At 36.2% G+C, this 25,858-nt stretch overlaps 1 protein-coding gene across 1 annotated transcript; it reads right to left on the reverse strand.

The window, feature by feature from the left end:
- Positions 1–1,052: 1,052 nt before the first annotated feature.
- Dsor1 (mitogen-activated protein kinase kinase 1) lies at positions 1,053–23,375 on the reverse strand. Its single transcript, XM_085946207.1, has 8 exons — positions 23,043–23,375; positions 21,599–21,792; positions 19,561–19,836; positions 10,753–10,946; positions 7,719–7,883; positions 7,088–7,255; positions 6,560–6,715; positions 1,053–4,052 (listed from the first exon to the last, which is right to left on the reverse strand). The coding sequence occupies exons 1-7, from the start codon at positions 23,153–23,155 to the stop codon at positions 6,596–6,598; spliced, it is 1,230 nt and encodes a 409-aa protein (XP_085802333.1). The 5' UTR covers positions 23,156–23,375; the 3' UTR covers positions 1,053–4,052; positions 6,560–6,595.
- Positions 23,376–25,858: the final 2,483 nt, after the last annotated feature.

The following is a 25,858-nucleotide window of genomic DNA, read 5'->3' on the forward strand; positions in this document are numbered from 1 at the left end:
ATGGTGTACCGGTTGCAAATCTGGTGCTCCGTAAGAGTGTCACCTATACGTACTTAAAATATGACAAATTAACTAACCGCGCTGACATGAACTACGTACTTCCAGCAAAGAAAAATATGTCAAAACTCTAAGTCTCTCTCGCCACTAAACTCAACTACTTTGTTCACATGTTCACATCTTGAGATTGTTTTCAATACATATGTATTTAACAATAGTTAACTACTGATTTAACCGCTGATGGCCCTTTTTAGGTTTATTTAAATTTTAACATCTTCGGTATCCTGCTCTGTGGAAGGACTCTCGTTATTCAATCAATTATGACAATACCGTTTGATAAACCGGAGACAGTTTAATTTGCCTGAGAATAGAACTCCTTACAGCTTTACATTTCCCAAATTTGATATTACAGAATTTATTGCATAGCCCTGAAAACTGATTTTTGTCTTTAACATAATATACAGTCTGAATAATGGCAGTTTACAACCCACCGTATTCTAGGATTGCAGAGTTAAGCGGACGATACCACCGTTATGTGTTAAAATGTATGCATGATGAATCCTTAATCATGTCTCCCTATAAACCGCCACCGAGCCTGAAGCTCATTTTCTACAGCAAATGTGTGCCGTGTAAATCACTGTAATTTTTTCTCGGGTTGCAATTCAATTATAGACACTACTAAAATCCTGAATTTATAAGATCGGTTGTCATATAAATTTTTGTGATTAATCCGTTGCCAAATAATTTCAAAGCGAGAGTTGTATGTAAAAACTGTATATTCTCCGCAGTCTTACGTTTTATCCGATGACAGTTCCCACTGAATTTCAGGAATACTTTTCAAATAACGGGTGCATCGGATTGTCGGTTGCGAACGAGTATCATTATTTGATTGAAATACCCAAAAATATATTTACTAAAAGATCATGGTCGATGTCGATGTCGACAAGTAAACCGGAACGTCTTCAGATGGAAAGGAATGGCATCGCGACAATCGATTTATTCTCTAGTCATTATTTCGATTCTCGATTTACATTTAATAATTAAATATAATACATACATCAAATTTAATATATTTTATTCTCTAATAAAAGCATGATTAGAACAATTTCATCAATAAAACAATAATAATTACAAATGCTCAAATTATCGGCAAACGACATTTCCATTATGCGAGTAAAGTGTTACATCAGTCCTTCGTCGATGACCTTCTTCAGTTACTTTACGAAACGATCAAAGTTTCATTTCGACTCGCCCGTTATGTTTATAAAAATTTATTTCTTAAAATGTAATATAATTTTCACTTTCAATATGTAATGAGCGGTCACGGAATGACGTCATCGACGAGTGTCTTTATTATCTATGCTTGTTTCCGATACACGACCGGAAAATTCCTTTAAATCCATCTAGACCTACTTGACTGAGGCGACATTGTGACAGCTGACAGCCGACACGAGTGAAGTGTGTACCGTTCTCAATCCACTGGCATATCATATTAAATTTAAGATGAGGCATGTTCAGTTAGCTCTATTTTAGAACACTACATAATGGAACCATTAACGAACACCGTTAGTTTAATGTAACCATTCTATCTTTTATTCCAGGTTTTAGACTATTTTAGAGTGAAAACAGAATGACTTTTATAGTCTCATCATTGTGTTTATACCAAGTGAACGTATGTCACATTGAGACGTTCTTTCATATACTCGTCGAACTTCTCAGTTAGGGTGTATAAATTTGACGAGAGGCTGCGATCTTTACAGTTAAACCCAGGTATTCTATCACTGCGAAGACTAATATTTAGATTCGGTTGTGTGTTTGTTACATCCGGTGATCGCAGATAAATAAATGCATAGGACATATAGTAGAATCTCGATTGTCTGCATCGATTGAGGATGAAGACGGTCCCAATGATGAAGATATGAAGCCAAATAAAAACTGATACATATAATGAAGTGTTCGAATAACTACATTATTCTTTGTTAACGGTCATCTTGGCGAAAACCTCAATGCGGATGCGACATCAGTCATCAAGAAGTTGGTCATCCTACCTTGTGGTTATTTTGCAATCATAATACTTCAAAGTAGGTTTTCCTAGCAGACAGAACCGTACACAGTACACGATTAATTTTTTTTGACACATCGCTCGATCTGTGACCCGTATGTTGCAGTCGGACCCCACTCTTTATTCCGCAATATCTATCCAATCAAATTGACAAACATACATATAGCATTGCATACCTGTCAGATGGCAGTAGGAGTATCTATAATGTGCATACATAATACTCTTTCGCACTATATTGTTGTGTTATGTTAATGTTCACACTGGACCTGACTTCTGCGGATTTTTGACTCTGGTGATGTCGGATGTGAAATTAGTTAAAAACGGTCAACGAACTGAGACCGGATTAATCCATGGAAATGTTGACAGTGGCGCCTACCGACACTGGCGTCATAAACCGAAGTCTACTGACATTTATTGTGTTCGCTTCCTTTACTCAATGTTCATATGTGAGGATGATAATTAAGAAAATTGACCGAATCAAATCAGATGCTGTAAGTCAGCTTCTTGCACTGGAGAAAACAGACGATGAAACGGCATCTCAAATTTATCAAAGATGACTAGTACCAGTACCACAGTCTGAATGAGTGTTGCCACATATTTTTGCAAACCCAAAATCGAAGAAGCTCGCAGTCAGAAAGCGATCGACAATGCCTACTTTCCAACCGTGCATCGTAGAATACTTCCTCTTCACATAGATTTCCAGAACATCCACCTAACGAAATGCTGATGACTTCAAACTGTTTGCGTTCATATTTTTCTTTTATTGAACGATCACATTATCCCATTTTTTTTATATCTTCCACCTGCTTATAAAAATGTTAAGCGGTCGCACGTTTATCATCAATAATTTTATTATTGACTAGATGTCAATTGAGGAATTATCTGTAAAAAACTGCACATTACTGCGCAAAACCCGCAAAAGCAGTCGGTAGATTCATCTGACATCATAGTAAAAAATGAACAGGCGCCGGATTCAGTGTAAATGTAGCCTAAGGCCACATAGATAAAAATAGACACGACTTCCAGATAAATATTGTATAAATTTGTCATTTAAATGCTCGCTCGCTATATGTGGGAAAAGAAGATTGAAATTATATTGTTCGGTAAGTAGATACAAAGTGTACTGTACTACATACATATGTAGTTTTAATATGCCTCCTGCATGTCCAGATGCAATTTCTTCTGGGGCGCAGGAATTACGCAGGGCTAATGTGATTCTTGTTGGGATCGCTGTTAATTGTCTACTACACTTGCATCGACAATATTACATCGCTTCCTCTCGCTCGGTGGTTTTTCGACTACATGTCTTATTTTCTGCCAAAACTAATGAAGCTCACGCTAATGTGATATGTTTATAATCGTGTACTGTCCCGCACTGCCTGTCTCATCTCGACTGACATTTCACTGAGCGGGTTCGCACAGATTCAACGCAACCTCAAGTTCTCAACTTCATTTTTGGTAGACTTTCACTAAATACGTGCAATAATGTACGTAGAGTTGACTCAGTATTGTGGATTTGTCGATACGTACATTCTTTGACAAAGCGGTATTGAACCTTCCATATGAATAACCACGTCTGCGAGCGAGATCAAAGATCATCCATCTGATCGTGACAGGCTTTCTGAGTTCAGATCATATCGATGTCGCTTCAGGCTTCATCGGGTTTGTCCACCTATCGATGGCACTTCAAGCGTCAAAAAATGGCTGACTAGAATCACTAAAGCGATAATGTCAACCTCGTTTTTATTTCTAAAACCTGATGTAAAAAGATAAAATGGTTTTATTCTAATTATTAGATAACCGAAACTGATGAATCTGCTCAGAAAAACCAATAATGAAGAACATAGTAAACAAATTGAATGCCATTCCAATGCATTTAATTATGGTGTGTAGTTGATATGTTTAGTATTAGTGGTAGTCTAGTCCGCTTGAGCGCTGCAACTTTGCGTGTCGCCATTGCCTCCGCCTCCGCACGTCTTGGATTGGTTTTGACCTGCGCAACAATGCCAAAAATTGTGATAAGTATGCTACGATGTATTCCAAATGTTAAATTTAAAGTGTTCACAATGTGACATAAAAAACAAAGACAAGAATTAGTGATAACAATATACAAATAAAAGACAGTAATTAATGTGTACGAGTAAAAACTACATGGAAGCACACTACAAGTAAGTGAACCGAGTATGTACACCCTATCTTAACATATTGATCCCTGAAAATAACAAGGTTCCATCCAACAGTTTTGGGCAAATGCACTTTTTCAGTGGAAAATGTTCCAAATACAGTAAACTTCATTTCGTTCTTACATACCAACGCCATCTGACGTTTAAATACGAAGATAGAGGTTGCATTAGTTCCAACTGCATTGGTTATGAAATAACCAGTCTCAGGGTTATGAAATATCAAAAATAACGTTTCTCAAGAGGGCCTCCCGCCGCCAGCTTTAATAGCATTTTTAGCTGCAAACTGTCATTAACCGTCTTAGCACGCTTTTCTATTCCGAGAACAGAGGGCCGGCCAAGCAAAATGCGCGTGCAAAGACGCTCCACTTGAAACGCAATATATCGGCCGAGGTCAATGTTTTGAATAATTCAATCACATTGCCCACAGCGACATCTCTTAGGATCATGGTGTAATACTTACATTTCACAATTTCTATATTATCATCAACGAAACGTCAATTTTAAACAAAGCTTTCTTGGGTTATCGGAACGCGTCGCTAGTAGGGTTGTGCCACGGATCCGATATTTATCAAATCACACACCGGAATTCCCGTTTACTTATAGTAGAGGCAATCGAAATTATGGTTCGCCTATGCATACGAGAAACGGGGAATACTGTGATTCCTGAATATACACTAATACTCAATAGGAGTGACACATCTTGGAATACATACCAGTTGAATATTCGTAGTCGTATTTGACATATCTAATTCGGTTTCGCGGCTGAAATATTATAATTCATTTCTTTTATGATAGTTTTATAATAATTACTTTTAAACTTTTTGCATTATTTTTTATTCGCAACTTACGGGTACGATTTCGTAATTGTTAAACCTTCGTAATCTGTGTTGTGTCGGTAATTGTTTATTTTATAAGATATTAGTGTCTGGACTTATTTTATTCGCATAGTGTTTAACTTATTTGACTTTTTTGTATTATATCTTTTTATAATAAGTCAAGTTTCTGGGATATTTGAACTTTTTTACAAAGAACACAAAGTACAACGGATGACAGTGATTTTGATGTAGATTATATGGAGTATCACCGAGGACACAGTCCTCGTCGAATAAATACACGCCAAAGATATAGTGTGGAACGTAAAAAAATCCGCCATATTCAATGGCGATCACGCTGTTCTTCAGTTAGCCAACTTTTGACCCAGTGTTTTCGTTTACGGCGAGTCCTGACCGCCTGAGCCAGTTGAAATATAGCCATACTTGCTGCAATAAATTAGTCTTTGGATTATTCGATTTCGATATTCGAATTACTCAATTGGTTTGGAGATTCAAGCTCGCCCAGTTATTCATGATGTAAATTAACAATAAGTATACAAACTTTCTATAAATGTCAAACGGCCGCATAAATTTTAACAGATCTGATGCTCGCTAGGTTTGACAGCTGACAGCTCAGTTTTGTTGACGTAAAATTGCGCGGGAATGCGTTCAGTGTAGCCACCAATCTAAGAAATATCTAGTTTTCACTCAACCTATATTTTTAATAATAGCAACACTAGTATTATTTTAACCAATCAAATCAAGGACCAACGAGATTGAATCGTTGCGTGTAATTGCAAATAGCTAGCGACAACGGTTGGCGTCGATCGTTGGATCGGGTTGGGTCTGTGCGTCTGCCAATGGAATATGGCCTTAAGTTTATATGATATAGTATTAATATAATGCAAAAAAAAGTATATTTACTAATGTTTATTTTTTCAAAAAAAATCGCAGCCCTCCGTATATGGCCATACTAATAGCTCCTGGCATAGAACAGGTTAATGTCACTAAACAATATATTTTCAACAAATTGGAATGACAATGTACCTTTCGGAGGTTTTATGTGGAATTATAATATTTTCATTGTAAATATTATACGCAATGTCCGATTCATTTCCAATGGCATCATATTACGATGACTTCAACAAAATGGCAGCATTACAACAGCTGATTGCTGAAGTATACTGATCTTGTTTGTAGGATGGTCAAAGGCGTAACTTTGCACTGAATAGGATTTACTCAAAAATACTATTACTAAAATTACTAAAAAGTATTCATTTCAAAAAGAATTCTAACTATAATTGTCGTGGCATTCACCCGACCTGATTTTAGGCAGCGGGAAGATGGAAAAAGAAACGGAGAATATCAAGCAGTCGGATTGGATCATAGAGACCCCCGGTATGTTGGCGCACAGCGCCAATAACTATTGCACGGAGGCGGCGAATAGGTGTAACGGAAAATAAATATTTTGGTCAGACAGAAGATAAATATATGCAAGCGGTTACCCTTTTTCTTCGTTGATAGTATGCACTTCGTGCAGCTTATGAAGAAAAAGGAGAAACATTAGAGTTGGGTGTGGTAGGTACGAGACCCATCGTATCGCAAACCCACTTGGCTATGTCCGCCCGTTCTGCTTCAGCCTGTCTTATCCAATTGTGATTCTGCAACAGAAATAATAAATAACAAATTAAGTACATATATATACATATGTCATATCATGATCATGGTTCAGTCATAAATATCTGAAATCTTACAATGTGGCATTCGCCCGATTGCTAATGGTTTGTAAAATTGTACATAAAACTTGAACAAAATCAAACGGCTTCATTAATGATGAACCGATGCAACCCCCGCTGACAGGTTGGGATAGAAAAGTTTCTATTCTCGCTTGACGACAGCCTGTGAAGGCATTTCCGCAGACTGCCGAATGACACCGTCATCGCATGAGCTGTCATGTTGACGTTTGGCTTCGTAACTATCTCATGTTTCAGTGGAACACAAAGAAAAGAGTCGAGGAAATGCATAATATTTACCATAAGAGTTTTCAAATCAGCTCGTTCATCGGGATTTTTCTTAAGGCAACGGTCGACAAAGTCTTTGAATTGATGAGTAAAGATCCCGGCGGGCAGGGTGGGTGGCGGCTCGTTCACAATGTAATCGAGTAGCTCGAAAATGGCCATCGGACGAGGTGCATTTCCACCCTGAAAATAAATAATTTACGGGCAATTCAACTTTTTGTTTCTTTGCATTGAAATAACCGGACATGGTGGTTTTGCATCCGACTTTGTCAGCTCGCTCCGATAACATCCACTTGCTGAAGTGGCAAATTGCAAGAAAGTCCTCCATCGAGTGAAAGTCGAGCGAAAGAATTCATTCGTTGCACGCTTTTTGGCATGTGAAAAATGATTATCAGAATATAGATTGGATCCATTCTACAACACAGTAGAATGGTAAAGTTTCGACACAGCTTTGAAGTTGTAGGTCACCTGATGATCGTTATACCATCGTATTTTCGGGTTAATTTAATTTTATAGGCCGATTAATCATAGAAGATTTTTGACAAGAATCTTGACCTCACCGCATTTGTCGATCTCTGCTGCTATCTCTAACGTCGCCGTAGAGGCACATTCCCTGGAAATGAAAGATACATTGCGAGACCGTCACCTGTCCGGGAGAGTGATCTTCGTTTTGTGATCCGAAGATGGCGGCCAGGGTCTTGGCGTCGGGCGGCGGGATGGGGTACATGCCGATGGCCATCTCCACCAGAGACAGGCCCAGCGACCAGATGTCCGACTGCACCGAATAGTGGGTTCCTTGCAGGCGCTCCGGCTGCAAAATGGTATCACAGACGGACACAAGCTTATAAATAATTTAAGAAGGACTATGAATAGCGATACATACGGTGAATGGTAACAAAAAAGCCCCACCTACTACATTACAGAACAACCACAACTTTAAGGGTAAGCTCTACAGAATTGCCCTTGAGAATTGAAAATATGATTTTTTTATATGTGGTCCGGAATTGTTGGTCTACTAGCAATATACAAAGGTCGCCGACAATGCTTGTGTCAAATGTAAATGGTCTCTAAATTAAATTTAAATCATAAACACGGTCGACGTGAAGACAGAATGGGGTGACCAAAAAATAATATCTTCTAATATAGGTAGGTACGTAAATGTTACTAAATTCAATTTGTTAATCAACTGTTTGGGATAAAGTATTGCAACCAATATGATGGTGACATTTTCAATTATGTGGTTGCCACAATATAAACTTAATAATATATTAATAACTTTTTAACCTGAAATTGTCCGAGAATTAAACATACGAAGGATGTTGAAATGCATATCTACCTACATTTTTATTTCATGTGCTATCCAAAAAACATTAATAATGAATAGTGTTTATTTGTAATGTTTAGGACCTACGTATTAAAAATAATAGGTATTGTTTAATTCTAATGCATATTTTTTAAAACGTAGAATTTAGTGTCTGCCTATTATAAAAAGAAAGTGACTTTTTATTGACTGCGCAACTTCACTTTTATACTAGTGAAATAAGTGGTAGGTAGAACCATTATTGCATGTAAAGGCAATGGGCGAAATAATTTATATCATGAGTGCCTAAAAATAATTATTAACATACAGTCACTAGATACATTATTTTTTTATTAGACCATCCGACTGGCGGGCGACGCCAGGGCTGTCGACGCAATTAATTATACTGTACTTTTTAAATTTTATTTATAATATATTTTATTCAAGTTTTGTGCATCTAATGCCGGGTCCACACTGGCAACATGTCGCGCGACAACCTAGATAAATTTTACGATAATTATCATACTTATCGTAAAATTTAACGAGGTTGCCGGCGACATGTTGCCAATGTGGACCCTGCATAATATCCACTGTGGTTCACGTAGTGGAATGGACCTGTTGTTTCTGGGGTCAACTAATTCAAGAAGTAAACACCCATGATAGAATTTTTCTAGTTTTAGTTGCATTATATTCCAAAACTCATTTTGGATTTTATAAATGGAAATTTCTTGGTGTACATAGTAAACAAACCTACGAATAAAAAAAGACAGGAAGGAACATACTGATTCATCGCCATAAAAACTGGCAACCAAATTCGCCATTTTGGAAAGCGATGACTTTGCGAAAACAAATATCGTGTGGTCTGCACGTGTGCGGTAAACTTAAATAGGTAATTTTGTGTATTTTATGTTTGTGTATCATGCATTGTTGGCCATATTTTCCGGTCTTTCTTGATTGCCGTGACACAATATGTTCCTTCCAGTCTTTTTTATTCATAGAAAAAAACAGTATGTTGTATTAGTTATATAACGTATTATGAATCTGTAATAAAATAATACACAATTAAAATATTTTCAAATTGAAAAAAACACATTTTCATAGCTTTGAGCCGTGCTCACTCATGAATGTCGAATATTCTTCATTTAGGTAAGTATATACAAATTTTGATGTTATCTTGAAAATTAAACAGGTATCTGACCTTTTCACTATATTATACATGTACCTACATGCAAATGTATTGTTTTCAAATAATTGATATGGATTATATATCATCGTATTATTTTCTCGAAATCATAAACATACTATAATAGTATTTGAGTATCAACCTACGCTCAATTTGAATTAGGTAATAATAATACTATGACGAAATTAACATTTTAAAAATATTAATGGATATAATATTTTGACAGCCCTGTTTTCTGATCGGCGGACACGTGCAGTTGTTTATCAAATAATAATGTGTAAGACTGCCGACAATGCCAATAATATATATTTTTTTTAAATAAAATCTCCGATGATTAGTGGTTTTTGCGAAAATATCGATTTAAATTAACGTCCTAACGACGCCGATGTCCTTTTGATACTAGATTATATTTCAATCTCCTCCTCTTGAGCCCCCTCTTAATGCGAATTCAAATAACTATTAATGACATAATAATATGGGGAAGGTGAAATACTATACATTTACGCTCGTTGCAGCTTATCAATGATTGGCTTTAAAAGAAATGTTTTATTTTAGTATCTCATTCTGAACATCACCGTCTTCATTGTTTTCCTATTATTTTGGTACGATAGGACTCGACATTGACTTGAAACTCGGTCAATTACCCTAAATATGAATGGTGAATGATGCAAATATTTTTAACCCGAGGATACAGCTGCGTAATCCAGACGAAGGGTGGAGAATTGACTGTTACTATTACATGATTACAGTCGAAACGCAAACAGTTCAACCTAATTACTTAACTCAGACTCCAGATTTCACTTGAAAAAGAAGAAAGCGTATTACACAAATAATAACAATTCATAATTCAATTGAATATATACAAAAATGGACAGCACAGCACTATTTTTCTAATTACTCTAATTCAATTAATCGTCATTAGGGGTTCCCTGACAACAGTCATGTCATCTGTTCTTGGCCGCTTTGCAATTTGGTTACGCGTTATCGTATGAAATATGTTGTCCTCGGTTGTACTTTCACGAAAATATTTAGTACACATTCATTTGGCAGGTTTTCGAGGCATAAACGAGCGCAGGGGTTTCATGAGTGTAGAATGTCTAGTAAAACTTGCGCTCGCCTATCTTAGTTTTATTGTCGCACACGTCACGGATGCCTCATGGGAGTATGAGGGACAAGGACAAAGGAGAAGCGACTCACCGACATATAACTCCTAGTGCCGACGAAAGAGTTGGCCATGGAGTCGATGAGCTGGCCGGAGACGCCGAAGTCGCAGATCTTGATCTCCCCGTTGCCGTTGACGAGTATATTAGACGGCTTCACATCTCGATGCATGATGGCATGTTTGTCGCGCAGGTAGCTCAGCCCTTTCAGAACGGCCGACGTGATTGTACCTGCCCAAATTACCAGATTTTACACTAGGTGTACCCACCGTGGCCACTAAATAAGAAGAAAGTAAAATCTCAAATGAGAGATTGCTCAAAATCGATACATATAATTTCGTACATGACGTGAAAGTGTTTATTTATTGCCAACTGTCATGTGGACAGATTAGCTAACAAACATATAGAAGTGGGAAAGACTCACTACTGAACAATTACATATGTGACGTCTACTTTTAAATGATAGTATATTTACGACCCTACTCGGAAAAATAATGTGTGAATTGTTATTACCAATTGAGAAGCGGTCTATACTTCGACGCTTATACAATCGCATGATGACATGCAGTACATTACGCCAAAATCGTTCGCGTTCTTTTGTGTACAAGTGATTTGTATGGAATTTATTTGTTTGACTATTTTTGAGATTACTTTTGTTAGAAGTTAAACAAAATGACAAAAGATTAGCTGAGAGTGGTCACTCATGTTATAACGTTAATCAATCTCGAATCACAACGATTTTACAACATATATTTCCCAAACTTAAATGAATACCAAAAGTACAATTGCATAAGAACACCATTTGCTTTGAACACAAATTATGTGGGCAGCTCAAGTAGAATTGGTTGATGTTAGGTCAGATAATTTCCTTGAAGTCGAATTTAATGAAAGAAGTCTTGCAGAATTTTGGATAAGTTGACAGCAAGAATATCCGTCAATCGCAAAAGCAGCATTGTTAATCATAATTCCTTTTGCGACAACATACCTACCTATGCCAAACAGCATTTTCATCATTACTGGTAATAAAAAATAAACACAGGTCGTGTCTTTCATCGGAGACTTTGGAGCAAACCCTGCGAATTATCATTTCAAACATTGTACTGGATATTGATTTATTATGTAAAACTATGCAATCACCCCCCTCTCATTAAGAGCATACTTCAGTGAAACGGCAAATAATTTTCAACTATAGGTGCGACGAAATTTCATATTTGCCGCCCATCGGAGAGCAAAAGTCGAGCTCTGAACACGTCAATTTGTTTTGTGATGGCGTCGAATTAATTCTTAAATCGTGTAAAGATGACTAAAAAACGTTACCTATTTACTTGAAAAAGAAAACATGTCAATGAATATATTATTATTACTAATAGAACAATAAACATAATATTAAATGGACGCATGTTTAATTTTTATGACAAATTATGTTTTGTTCTGCACGCGTCGTTTGCACAATCTTCACGTCACGTAGTCACGATCGTTTTAGACCATGCCCCAGCTGAAGTATACCCTTAAATTGTTTTTGTAGGCTGTAGCTACAATAAAAATGGGAAAAACCAAGCCGGGTTTCTACCTGGTCGAGCGTGTGCAGACCAAATCCACAACCTTGTTATGAAAAAATGCATAACTTCAATTCATTGTTATCCTCCCTGGTTTTCCAAACCCCTAATAAAAGTTATAAATGAAAAACTAAAGTATCATAAGAAATGGAAAAAGTACAGTAGCCCCATAGATTACGATACATTTGTCATTTTAAGAAAAAGGCAAAAACGCCTTGCTAAAAAATGTTATGAAGACTTCATTTTACGGGCAGAAAAATCCATTAAGCGAAACTCAAAATCTTTTTGGTCATTCGTTAAATCTAAATCCAATGGGTCCAATATTCCCGGTGAAACGCTCCTTGATGAAAAAATTGTTTCGGATGGCAAATCTATATGTAATTTATTCAACGACTATTTTAAATCTGTATTTATTCCGTCATCCTTACAAACACCTGTTTTGCAAGATGTTAGCACTATGATAATTAATTCAATCATATTCACTCCGTCATCAGTTCTTTCATACATCAAAAACATAGACATAAATAAAGGCGCCGGTTCTGATCGTATTCCTCCCATTTTGATTGCTTCTTGTGGAGAAGAATTGGCCTCCCCATTATCAATTTTATTTAACTTTTCTGTTAAAAGCGGATGTTTTCCTGATGTATGGAAGAAAGCATTAATTACTCCAATATTTAAAAGTGGGGACAAAAGCGTCATTACTAATTACAGGCCGATATCCAAACTTCCTATTTTCGGAAAATTGTTAGAAAAGATCATTTCCGACCATATTTTTGCAGCTCTACGTAACTTCATCACACCAAATCAACATGGTTTTTTTAGGAGACGCTCCGTAGAAACTAACCTACTCGAATTCACTGATTTCATACTTAATTCAATGGGCAGTAAAACACAAGTGGACGCTATATATACGGACTTTTCTAAAGCTTTCGACAAAATCAATCACTGCATCTTACTTAAAAAACTCTGGGCCCTAGGGATTCACGGGGATTTATTCCATTGGATTTCTTCATACATCTCAAATCGGTCGCAAGCTGTTGCAATTAAAGGATTCGTCTCCAGTTTTATACACATTCCATCTGGAGTACCGCAGGGGTCCCACCTTGGTCCCTTATTATTCATCTTATATATTAATGATATGAGCACCTGTTTTCTTAACTCACAATTTTCCATCTATGCAGATGACACAAAAATATATAAAAATATCTCTTCAGTCGATGATTGTATTGAGTTACAATCTGACTTAGATAGACTGTATAGATACTGTCAACTGAATCACCTTTATCTAAACGTCAACAAATGCTCGTCAATAACATACTCCAGAAGTATGAACCCCGTCATCACAACATACAAACTAGGAGTCGAACCCTTGAAACGCAGCTCAAAAATACGTGACCTGGGTGTTATAATGGATAATAAAATGAATTTTAACGCTCATATCAATGAAACCATCAATAAAGCATTAAAATTACTAGGTTTTATTCTTCGGATCTCTAAACCATTCAGATCACCTGATGTTCTGAAGGTTCTTTACTTCTCTTATGTTAGATCCTTAGTTGAGTATGCCTCTGTCGTATGGAATCCACAGTACGTTATTTATATAAATCGGCTCGAAGCGGTGCAAAAGCGATTTCGCAAGCACGTTAATTTTAAAGCCTACTGTTATGATTTATCTAATTCTACTTCGACAGCTGCAACTTTTATGGTACCATCTTTGGAAAGTCGACGTTCTATATCTGATCAATATTTTCTTTTTAAAATTATCAATGGTTTTGTTGACTCGCCAAACCTACTCGAAAGGGTGGGTTTCCATTGTCCATCAATATTAACACGAAACCAAACTTTGTACCTTATCAGTCGTAGCGGTTCTAATTATGCACAAAACTCCTTTATTCGGCGCTCTTGTTTAAATTATAATATGTATTTCTCCACCGTTGACCCTTTTAATAATTCACCTGTTTCATTTAAACATGCTATCTCAAAAATTTTGTATAAATAGATATATAATGTATTTACTTATACATATATATTAATTCTTTTATTTTTTATGTTACTTTTTTATTTTTCTTTTTTATCTTTTGTAAATTATTTAATTATTCATTATTCTTCCTCATTTTTCTCATGTAATCTTCTTATGTAATTTCTTTATATTTATGTTATTTTACTCTCTATCTTGTTAGGCTTAACTATATTATAATGTATATATGGAAACTTTGCTGGTTGCATTAACTTTTTATTATTATATTATAAATTTCTGTAATCAATATGTAACTGTTTGTTTTCCTTAATAAATAAAATAAAAATAAATAAATAAACCTTCGATGTCTTCTCCAGCAGAGCCATGAGTTGAACAGTCCGATGGCTTGCTGCTTTGTGGATTATGAGAAGGCTTTCGACAGTCCGCACCGCCCCTCCCTCTGGATGATACTGGGAGCATACGGGATCCCTCCCAAGATCATTGCCATAATCAAAACCCTGCACGAGAATAGCGAATGCTGTGTCAGAATTGGAGACACTGTCACGGAATGGTTCGGGGTCACGACCGGAGTCAGACAGGGTTGTGTCCTTGCACCGTTTCTCTTTATCATTCTCTTTGACTTCATACTACGGAAGTCAATACCACCCGACCGAGGCATACCTGTTACCCCCACGGTGAAGCTATGCGACCTGGAATACGCCGATGATGCTGTCCTATTCGACAACTCAATCGAGGGCATTCAAGAGACAATTGACAGGTTGCATAACAACTCCTCTCGCGTTGGTTTGAAAATCAACGCGAAGAAAACCAACGTCTTGTGCAATAGTACCTGTCCTGATCCAGATTTCCCTCTGATTAGCGATGGACAAAACATCGAGAGCATCGACAGCTTCAAGTACCTGGGGGTACACATCACGGGAGATGGCATTTTGCAGAAAGAGCTCGCTATCCGAATGGGAATGGCTGGAGCAACATTCAACTCGATGCGAAATGTCTGGGACTCACGATTGTACTCGGTCAAAACCAAATGCCGCCTATTGGACGCTTGCATTCTGACGGTGCTGCTTTACGGTAGCGAATCATGGCACCTTACGAAGGCTCAGAGCAACCGTATACTGAGCTTCGAAAACAGATGTCTGCGACGAATACTGGGTGTGCGGTGGTATGACTTTAGGAGCAACGAGGAGATAAGAGAACGCACCAAGCAGCCTCTTATCACGCTGAAAGTGAAGAGGCGACGTTGGACCTGGCTTGGCCACGTGCTGCGGATGCCAGAAGAGAACTTTAACCTGGCTTGCCTGTTCAAGCCGACCGGACTCCGGCGTCCTGGAAGGCCGCTAAATACAATCTACAGAGTGTATACGGCGGAGCTAAGGGATGCTGGTTTGACCTGGAACGAAGCAAGAAGACTGGCGAGCGACAGGGATTCTTGGAGGCGCCGCGTGGTGTCCATACGCTCCAGTTAAGGGGCGGATATGGGCAAAGTAGCTACAATAAATTTGAAGTTGATTTTTTTTAAATTTTTGCTTTGCAAGTAGGTAAATGAAATGTTCTATTATTTTAATAAAAATGTACCTATAATAATAATTAATGTTAAATAAAGTACTATTGGTCACTAAAGACTAAAATTTTTGCGGAGGGGAGCCTTGGATTAATTTTTTCTGATTTAGGGGGTCGTGGTATGAAAAAGTTTGAGAAGCACTGGTCTATGTTTTATGCCGGACTGTTTGAATGAGGATTCTTTGAGGTATAATCATTATCAATTATTAAACTAAATTATATTTCACACCTTTAATAACAAATTATATTGTCCCAATTTTAAAATGTACACAATTACCCTCTCCAATTACTCCCCCCCCACCCACAGACTTATCGTCGCTATAGTACTTGTTTTCCGAATATCCATTTTTGTCAAAATCGACATTTTAATGCAGTTATATTTCTTTTGTCTAACTACACCGAAATCATTTATAAAAATTGTATATTTTCATGTAGGAACAGAGATATTTTTTTAAAAACTCCGAATACGCCATGTTTCGCAACGATTGCTTTGTGCTTATTTTCCGAATGTCAAATAGAATAGCTCGGTCTCACTCTCGCATATCGCTTTCATATAGCGCTGTCTACTTCTAATGTCGCTCACTTCATATGTGACTGATGTCTGTTTTTCGTCATTCAAAGCGCGCGATTTTGACTACTATTGTGTTATTTTAAGTTTCTATCGTTTAAATAATGAATTTATCAAATTTAAAGTTATCAATCTTGTCTGGTACATCACCAGTTCGCTTTGAACTTACAGCAGAGTTATGGAAGTAAGTATTTTAACCTAAATTACTGTATTTTGTACTGAGAAACAGAGATAATATCCCAACGGTCATACGAATTGTACAGTGTGACTCGGTAACTACTGTCTTAAAAAATAATTATTATTAATGTCTATAATCAAAACTTTTTCTGTTTTTAATTTACTTTTTATCTATTCATGCTAAAATGTAGGCGAATATTTAATCTCATTTATTAATAAGATGTATGTTTATACCTATTTTTTTTTTTTTGGTGGATTTCCATTGAATAGTACATTTGATTGTATTTTCATTAACCCTTTCGCTGCGAGCCATTTTCGCGGGAATTTATTTTCAGTCAACTGATCTGTTAAAACGGTCACTACAGCTAAAACAGATCGATTCCAAAATTAAAAAATAGATTACTAGATGAACTATATATCAGTTATTCCAAATGCACCAAGAAATAAACTATATTCGTTACATTCTCACTAAAATAAATCGATGAAAGTGAAGACGCTAAAAATTATCCAAGCTTTGACCGCGCGTTCAAAATGGCGGCCGTCCAGTCTTCACATACATGGTTTCTACACATACTACCGAGCAATTCGACGCGTTTGTATTTGTTATACACAGGGCTGTGTTGAATACATGCTGCCGTGTAGTTGGTTACGGTCTATGACAGATATATTACTAAATCACTTGTGGAATAATCAGTGGGTTATCGCTTATCGCATTTAGTAAGTCGTAAACTCAAATTTTATTACCGTTTGAAATTCTGAACCTATATTTATTTTCGTCACCATAAAATAATGTTGTCATCCACTTATTCATTAGGATGTTTTGGAGAATAAAACACTAAAAATAATTACCGCACTGCTAAAATACTATTATAATATAATTTATGAGGCGCCATCGGCTTTTTAATTGTACAAAGGGCCTGTCGAATAATCGCCAGGCATGTGAACAGAGCTAACACAGTTTCGTGGCACATAAAAAATATAAATTATTACCCATTATAATAATGTAAATATCAAACATGGAACAATGAACAAAGCCAAACAACTGGAGAGCTGTGCATCGATAAAATATTTTCCAGCATTATTTCTTCGATAATATTATGTGGTAGTGACATTTTGGCGGGTGAAATAATTATTTCACATATATTTATAATGACAAAAAATACTAAAAACAAATCTTCAATATGTTTCTTTCGAGATCACAAATCACTAAGAAAAAATACATAACACTAACGTAATCATAATAATTAATTAAAAGGTAAATAAAAATATTATCGATGCACACTTTTCGATGCATGACCAATGTTTTGTTTTGATAACCCTGGTGACGCATCTAGTACACCCGTCTTCGCAATGGCGCGCGATTCAAACAACTGAATAACGAGTGTTCTTTTCAAAAATATATTTCCTTGTGTTTTACTTGACATTTTTATGATCTGTTGCCTGATATGTCTACCTAAAGGTTTGAACTAATTTTTAAAGCATATTATCCACAAGTGTCTCTTCTAGTTTGGTCAAAAATACGAGATAAAGTCTATGGCATGTTTACATGCCATACGCAGTCTAAGGGTTAAGTATAATTATAATACTATTGGCTATCCAATAGATATTTTAGTAAATGTACGATCTATTAAGATTAATTCTGGTTTCGTGAGTGAATATTTTATATAATAATATTATACTCAGGATAGAATATTCGCAATCAATGGTTATTAAATAACACATGCCCCTATTTTTTGTTCCATGCCAATAAAACATAATACCTAATATGCAATATATGGTTTGTAATAAGTTTAATTGTATCAAGTTCGATTAAAATCCATAATGAAGCATTATTTGTGACCAATAAAAATATCATTGCCACCGTTTTAATATAGAAATTAGGAAAATTTTACTACCTACATTATTATTACGTAAATCTATGGATACAGATTTTTTATAACTATAATTAGGTATATAATTTTATGTTGATTCCCAATTTTGTAAACAGAAAATGGCGAATGGCATATTTTATAATTACCTATGAAATTAGGTAAAAACGATCATTGATACAACTTGATCACCCATTTACAAAAAATCATGTACCTATCAGTAAATTTATTAAAAATTACGTAAATAAATATTAAGTTTTTAAGTTTGTACTTTTTGACCACACGGTATACCGTGGTCCATGCAACGATATGCTACGGTCTTACATTCCGAATGTCCTTGTTTTGTTCCGAATATCCACTTTTCGGAGCCAGCGCTGAGAATGATCCGTATATCCACATTGCTTACTTGTAAATAAAACGTATTTTCTCTTAGTTTAATGAATTATACTAATATATTATTCATCAAATCTCTTCTTGGATAATGTGGCAATCATAAAAAGGAGACAGAGTGCTTGATATATAAACTGATATTTAAATATAAGACAGGGAACTTTGTTTTTCGTTTCCTGAACAATCGACATTTGGTCTATTCGGAAAACAAGTACTATAGCGACGTTATGTTAAAATATATTTTACGAGAAATAGTTGTCGGCTATTTGACCAATCCATTGGGTTCTTGCTCCTTTGAAAAAACACAATGTACATATAATTTTGACTGGAATCACATCTGAATGTATGAAAAATAATCTTTGCATTTTCTTTTCAGTTTTCAATCAAGGAAAAACTCTCTCGAAAATCATCTGCGGCAAAGCAAAAACCATGATCCCATCTAAATAACCACTGCAGAATGTAGTGAGGCACCCCATCCCAACTCGACGATGTTTATTATTTTATAGATCTATGTCATTATTATATTACACCACTATGCGGTTAGGATACCGATTGTCTAGCGAGACCCCTAGTATTATATCTATTATAGTAGACCCAAATATTGTTAAGATAGTGATTGGTAATTTTGTAATTCAATTCAATCAAATGTATGAGGTAGGTAACGAGTTCCGTTAATTGAAGTCAATTTCCGAATAGGTTCGCCATCATTCACCTCGGTTAACAATTTTAGCAAGCAAAGATAACATACCTAAAAAATTTTCAGGAATCTTGCCGGCTTTCTTCAAAATGAGATCGAGAGATCCACCATCCATATATTCCATGCATATTGATATTTCGCCATCGCTGTAGAATGCACCGTAGAATCCTACGATGTGCGTAAAGTTGCACTCGTGGAGAACTTTTAACTCGCGTATGATCTGTTTCTTGATGGCCGGCTTCACTTCCAAGTGGATGAGTTTCCTCGCCATTATCAACTTAGTCGACTTGTGCCGGACTTTCATCACCACGCCCCCGTTACCTTGGCCTGAAAAATCAAACAGATTCGAATACTATCATATTTTTATTACAGCCTGTCAACGGCGAGGGGTGGAGGTAGGCTGTTAAGATCTGACATAAATAGTGGACACTGATCCAATTAATTTCCAATTTACATTCTCAAATCTTGTGAATTATCTGTTGAATAAAAGAAGTGGTTTATTAAATTATTAGTATTAGCGAAACTAAATCCTAACTAAATGAGTAGTCGGTGACTTCGGTTAGTAATTAAGGCATTTAATAAAAATTAATACCCACCTTAATTTTATTTACAAAAACCGATAGCCGACATTATTAACGCAATTTGATAAGCATTTCATGTAGGAACTACCAGTTAAAATTATCGTAATTAAGTAGGATGGTCGTAGCTCAATTGGAAAAACACACTGGCGCGAATCCAGCGGTTACAGATTCAAGTCCCGCTGGGTGTCATATTTTTGAAGTTATACTTCTTTAGGCGCGTTTGGGAAAACAGATCAGAGTATATTTTTGGCGTGTGACAAAGTTGCGCGCGCAAATGTAACGCATTAATATTTGGCATGGGACGGAAATTTTGCCCGCCGATGCGGCATAATTTATTTTGCGCGGTGACGTTCGGATGTTTTAAATGCTGGAGGTTTGTAATTTTCAGCTGTGGCTTGGGCCGGTTGGGTAAAAACTGAATGTTGCAACTTTTATTATGATTATTCATTTTTCATTTCGGTCTCAAGCGTACATGCGCATGCACATAGTCGTTCAATACCTACAACCAAGTAAACAGGACGTGTTGCAAACATAACCAATATTGTGTCATAATAAAAATATATATTTATAAACAAATTTCTGGAGACTAACATTCTACACTGTTAATTTATATTCAACTTTATTTGAACGTAGTTATGCAGAATGTAGCCAGTCCACAATAATGTCGAGCTGAGATAATTGCACTTTAGTAACAACATGATTGTTAAAAATGTATGTTAAATGTCAATTTGTAAATAGTATTTTATTTCAAGAATATTTTTTTGCGGTTTGACTATTTTCAGCAGAATGTAGAGAAAACCTTCTCGCATTTGATCTATATATATAATATCTCATTTTTTTATTTTTTGTGGACTGGCTACTTTCTGCATAACTATGTCCATTTATATTGGAGTGTATATTTATTTTTCATTGTAAAGGTTGTGTATCAAGATTTGAGGCTATATTTATGTAAGTATTATTTATGAGTAAAATTATATATCAATAAATAAATAAATTTTGTGAATGTTGACTTGGTAAATAATTCAAACAATGGTATGTTGTAAATTTACAATATTTAGACACTTCATACACAAAAATACATATTTTTACAGTTTAGGATAATATTTGTCGCATATGTCAATTTATTTATTAGCGGTTTGTAATAATTGAAGACGATAATAATTATTATGTTGCATCACAAAAGCCATTATCACGTTTCAGTTAAACCATTAAATAGGGCATAGGCTGTTTTACTTTTGATTTGTAATAAATTATTATTGTTAACGAAAATAGTTGTACAGTCATCTGTTTAAGCAAAGATGGTCGAAATAGCGGTTTGCTAAATTTTTCAAACACAGGTTTTGAGATTTTTTATTCCAAAGTAGGTACATTACTAAAGTAGGACATGACTCGTCAATACGAAAAGACAAATAAAGACAGGTGCATAAATTCCTATAAAGTGAAAGTGCCAATTACGCCCTTTTGGCCTGGCAACCTCGACATGATTTTTTTCTAATCAAATTTCTCACCCAGTTCTCCGAGTTTTTCAAAATCATCATCGCTCAACTCGCCGATCTTCTCTTTCTGACACAGGAACACTTCGATCTTCCGTTTCTCTTTGTCGTCCATTTCACTCAGTTCAAGTCGCTCAATCTGCTCCGTCAACGTTTCGATGCTGGTTTTGGACTTGCCCGCCAACCCCGGGGTGCGCCGCTCGCAAATCCTGGAAATAAAAATCAATATTATTATTATATTGTATTTGCCGATAGCGGCCCGCGTTCGAATCTGACATTCTTGAATACCCATGTATCTGGGTCCCGGCGGCGTAGACCTTCTTTCGCAGGAAAGTGAACGGGCGGCCGGAAATAGCGGTGCGCACCGACATTCATCTTCGTGTGAAAAATATTAATATGATTTATGATTATTAAATAATTGACGGACAATTTGTCTGCCATTGTTTCTCCAGTCGGTCCTCGGAAATTATGTTTAAAACAGAGTATCGGTCACTGGTGAATCCGGGGCACGGATGTCTACGAAGTTCTCTTTTATTTACTTACTGCTACCGCCATGGCCCCCACATCCTCAAGCGGGCCCCCAGGCTAGGATCTTTGATGGGCCCTCTACCTATCGCTAAAGATAAAGGCAGTGTGACACTCTACAGTAGCGTTTTCCAAATGGTGTATGCGGTAAAATTAATGTGTATATTTAATGTTTTTTGTATATTTGAATTCATCTATTTGAATTATGGAGTTGTCGAGCATCGATACACAATTAAAAATTGTATCGTACAACCACATAATTTTTAATAATAATAATATTGAAGATAAATAGCGCCGACTTTTTTATACTGTTCGAGAGAATTTGTGATGTGTGATTAAATCACTTATCTGGTCGATTCGCCACGCCGGGCCCTTCCTGAGCCCGGGCCCTCAGGCTAGAGCCCTGTCGCTTACCGCTACCGCTTACCACATCATTCAAATAGTATTGCTAACTATTGATACCCACATCCGAGTATAAATGTCGATTGGTAAAGCCAACAGACGATTTGAATATGTGACATTATCGTCAGAATTGCAATGCTCGACTCCGTTGTGAAGTTAAATTAAAACATACCTTATATTCCATTGATTCCAGCGTTTAATTAATCGTATAGAGACACCTCATCTGCACTTTTCCATTCATCATATTCGAAGCAGAAACTTTCCACCAATAATAGAGTGGCAAGTGAGAAATGTTCATTTTTTCGATGTCAGAAGCTAAAATAGGTAAGTACCTACCTAATTTGGTAAGTTGACAACTTTACTACTTCTTGAATATTTTTATCAAGCATCAGTCAGACGAAGACGATGTAAAGACAGGAACATGACATGATGAAGCATCCCAAACATATGCCAGTTTCATTAGGGCGTAGCAGAGAAGTGATTGTCGATTAGCGATATTTTAGTTGATATTTCGGTTGTATCATTCACTTACTCTGGATTAGCGGAAGATTTGAATTGCGGAGTCATATTGGAAGGGGTGACGGGGACATCTATCGACCCGGGGGGCAACGTCAAATTTAGCTTATTCTTTGACATTTTACTCATCTTGTCCGGTATTCTTGATGTTAAGAATGGACGATGTTTAAATGTTTATCGATCGCACATCTGTTTCACTCGTTGAACTGGAATCGGCAAATGCACTGACCATCAATTTTCGCATTTCATAACTGAGAACCTACACCCAAACAGAATTTGCCCAACTTCAGGAAGAATCGAATGACAGCTTGTTTCAGTGTTGCCATCTAACCATACATTTTACATTATCTATGGCATAGCCATAGACAATAATTATACGAAATCTAGGAAGGTGCGTGCATGTGGGCATGGCCGCAATCATCGCAACGCCACTACTACTCAAAAAGAGTTAGGTGATCCAAGTAAATCTTTATCTGTTTGTATTTTTTAAATTGTATCTTTATTTACCTAGGTAGGTACCACCTACCTATATGAAGTAAGTATATAAAAAAATAGGTAGGTACCAATAATAAATAATTCACAAAAAAATCAATATTAAACTTACATAATATTAAAAAAAAATGACGACATAGCCATGCGTATTTTTGGTTTTAATATTATTTTTACCAATCGATGCATTAACGGAAACGAAAAAACACCTAGCCGGAAAAAAATACCTTTTCAAGAATGAGCATTAGGTAGACTGTTTTCTATAAGCTGGCGTGCGGTTTCCCCCGCCCCCCCCCTCGCTTCAGCATTTAGCATTACATTCCCTTCCATTGTAAACTTGCAACAGTCAAACGCGATGGCACAATGCTCAACGTCTGCGAACAACGTTACGTGAACGCCAGCTTATAGAATACACTCTAGATAGGTTTAATCGCGTTTAACTGCGAACCTCTGATTTTGATCGATTTACAATAGGTACCTACTTGAGACCACTGTAATGAGAGAATGTTTTGATGAAATTTTAATGTTTTCAGGTGAACAGCAAAAAATAACATTAAATTTAATGTGATTGTCAGTGTAGCCGACAAATTTTGTCATCAATGAAAATTATGTTTGTTATTCAATTTGGTCACAAGGTTTACAGCTGACGTTTGTCGTAGTGAGACTTGGTCAGTGAATAAAAGTGCATGCATTTTATTAAATTTAATAAATCCTATTTAACATGGCTAGTGGATATAAAAAAAATATTAAAATCAAGTAGCAGAGACTTTCAAACTTGGCGGACTGAGGTCAGTATGACATAATTAACGAAGGCAATAAAGCAGTAGGTCGGTATGTATTTTGTATTCTGGAACAGTTGTATGCAGAACCTCGACATTAAAATAGTATTATGAGACAAACCATAAATCACTCATTGAGAAAATCAAGGATGAACAAAAATAATTTATTAATCGGGCAATATTAAAAATAAAAATATTCGATCAACAAACGTAATGAAATTTATCGGCAGTCATTCAAATATAACAGCTGTTTATTATTTAGCAACAAACATAATTACTAAAAATGAAAACCGTTCACGATCTCTTTCAAAATTTTGAAAACAAGGAAAAATTTATTCAAAGAATAAAATATACGCTTTTGGCTAGAAACACGACGAAAGACAGAATCTCAAGAACCCAATTATTATACAATAAATTGTTAAAAACCTCTTTTTCCTTTTTTCCCACGAAAAACTGCCTGGCACGTCAAAACGACTTTTTGGAAATTTTGGCACGCGCACATAAAAAGGTTCACGAACCCTGGCATAGACTAATATACCATATTATATACTAGGGTAGGGGTGGGTAGGGACATCAAAAAAGTGTCAAAACCAATCAGTGGCGCACCCAGGGGTGGGGGGGGGCAAGGGGCCCTGCCCCCCCCCAAACATGAAAATTATCAGAATGATTTAAAACATTGAAATTGAAAGGCAATAAACTATACCTTGGGCTTAGACAAATAAAAACACGACAAAAAAATGATTTGTAATTATACTAAAGCACCCTTTTTAGAAAAATTTCTTAGATTTTAATTTTTAACACAAAAATTTTGAAATACTAATGTCGGGTTTTTTTAGAAACCCAATCCCTAATGGAACTGTCAAAAAATTCTCGGTGTCCACCCGAATTCCGGAGTGGTGTAGGTCATGGCTGGGGAGGGCTGACAGGCCTGGGGGTCCGGGCTGTGGGGGCCCGGCGTGTCGGGTTGACCAGATAAGTGAGATAAACACACATTATAAATTAGCTTCAATAGTAAAACAAAAAGTCGCCTGCGGCACTATTATACTTCATGGCCATGAACATTTTAAATTATATAATTGCGCAATGATAATTTCTGATTATTATGGGTCTATACTCGACAGCTCCATTATTAAAGTAGATGTATGAAGCCGGCGCTCCATTGGCACGCAAGTCAGACGATTTACAGTCTTCGGACTTTTTTTCGCGTGGAGCTCCCCAGACCTGCGGACTTTTTAATCCGCAGACCAGGCTCGTTGGACTTCAAACATGTTTGATATTTTTGCCAGACTTCGTCAGTCAATCACTATGCAAAATCGATTTGACATTATTTAATACGCAATCATTCGGACCGAAAAAAAATCTGTAATTGTTTTAAACATTTTCATTGATTAATTTGTTAATTTACACATTAGAAAATGAGAGATTTACCAATTATTTTTTTATTTGTATTTATGAAATTCATAAAAGAAATCGTAAAACTTGTGTTGTTTTCACTGCTTTATTATTTTATGAGAGTCTACATATAAATAACACAAAATTATAGGATTATCGGAAGACATTACGA

The sequence above is a fragment of the Rhyacophila brunnea genome, unplaced genomic scaffold, assembly GCF_057557595.1.
Source record: "Rhyacophila brunnea isolate RB1 unplaced genomic scaffold, BYU_Rbru_1.0 scaffold_19, whole genome shotgun sequence".
In the NCBI taxonomy this organism is placed as follows: Eukaryota; Metazoa; Arthropoda; class Insecta; order Trichoptera; family Rhyacophilidae; genus Rhyacophila; species Rhyacophila brunnea.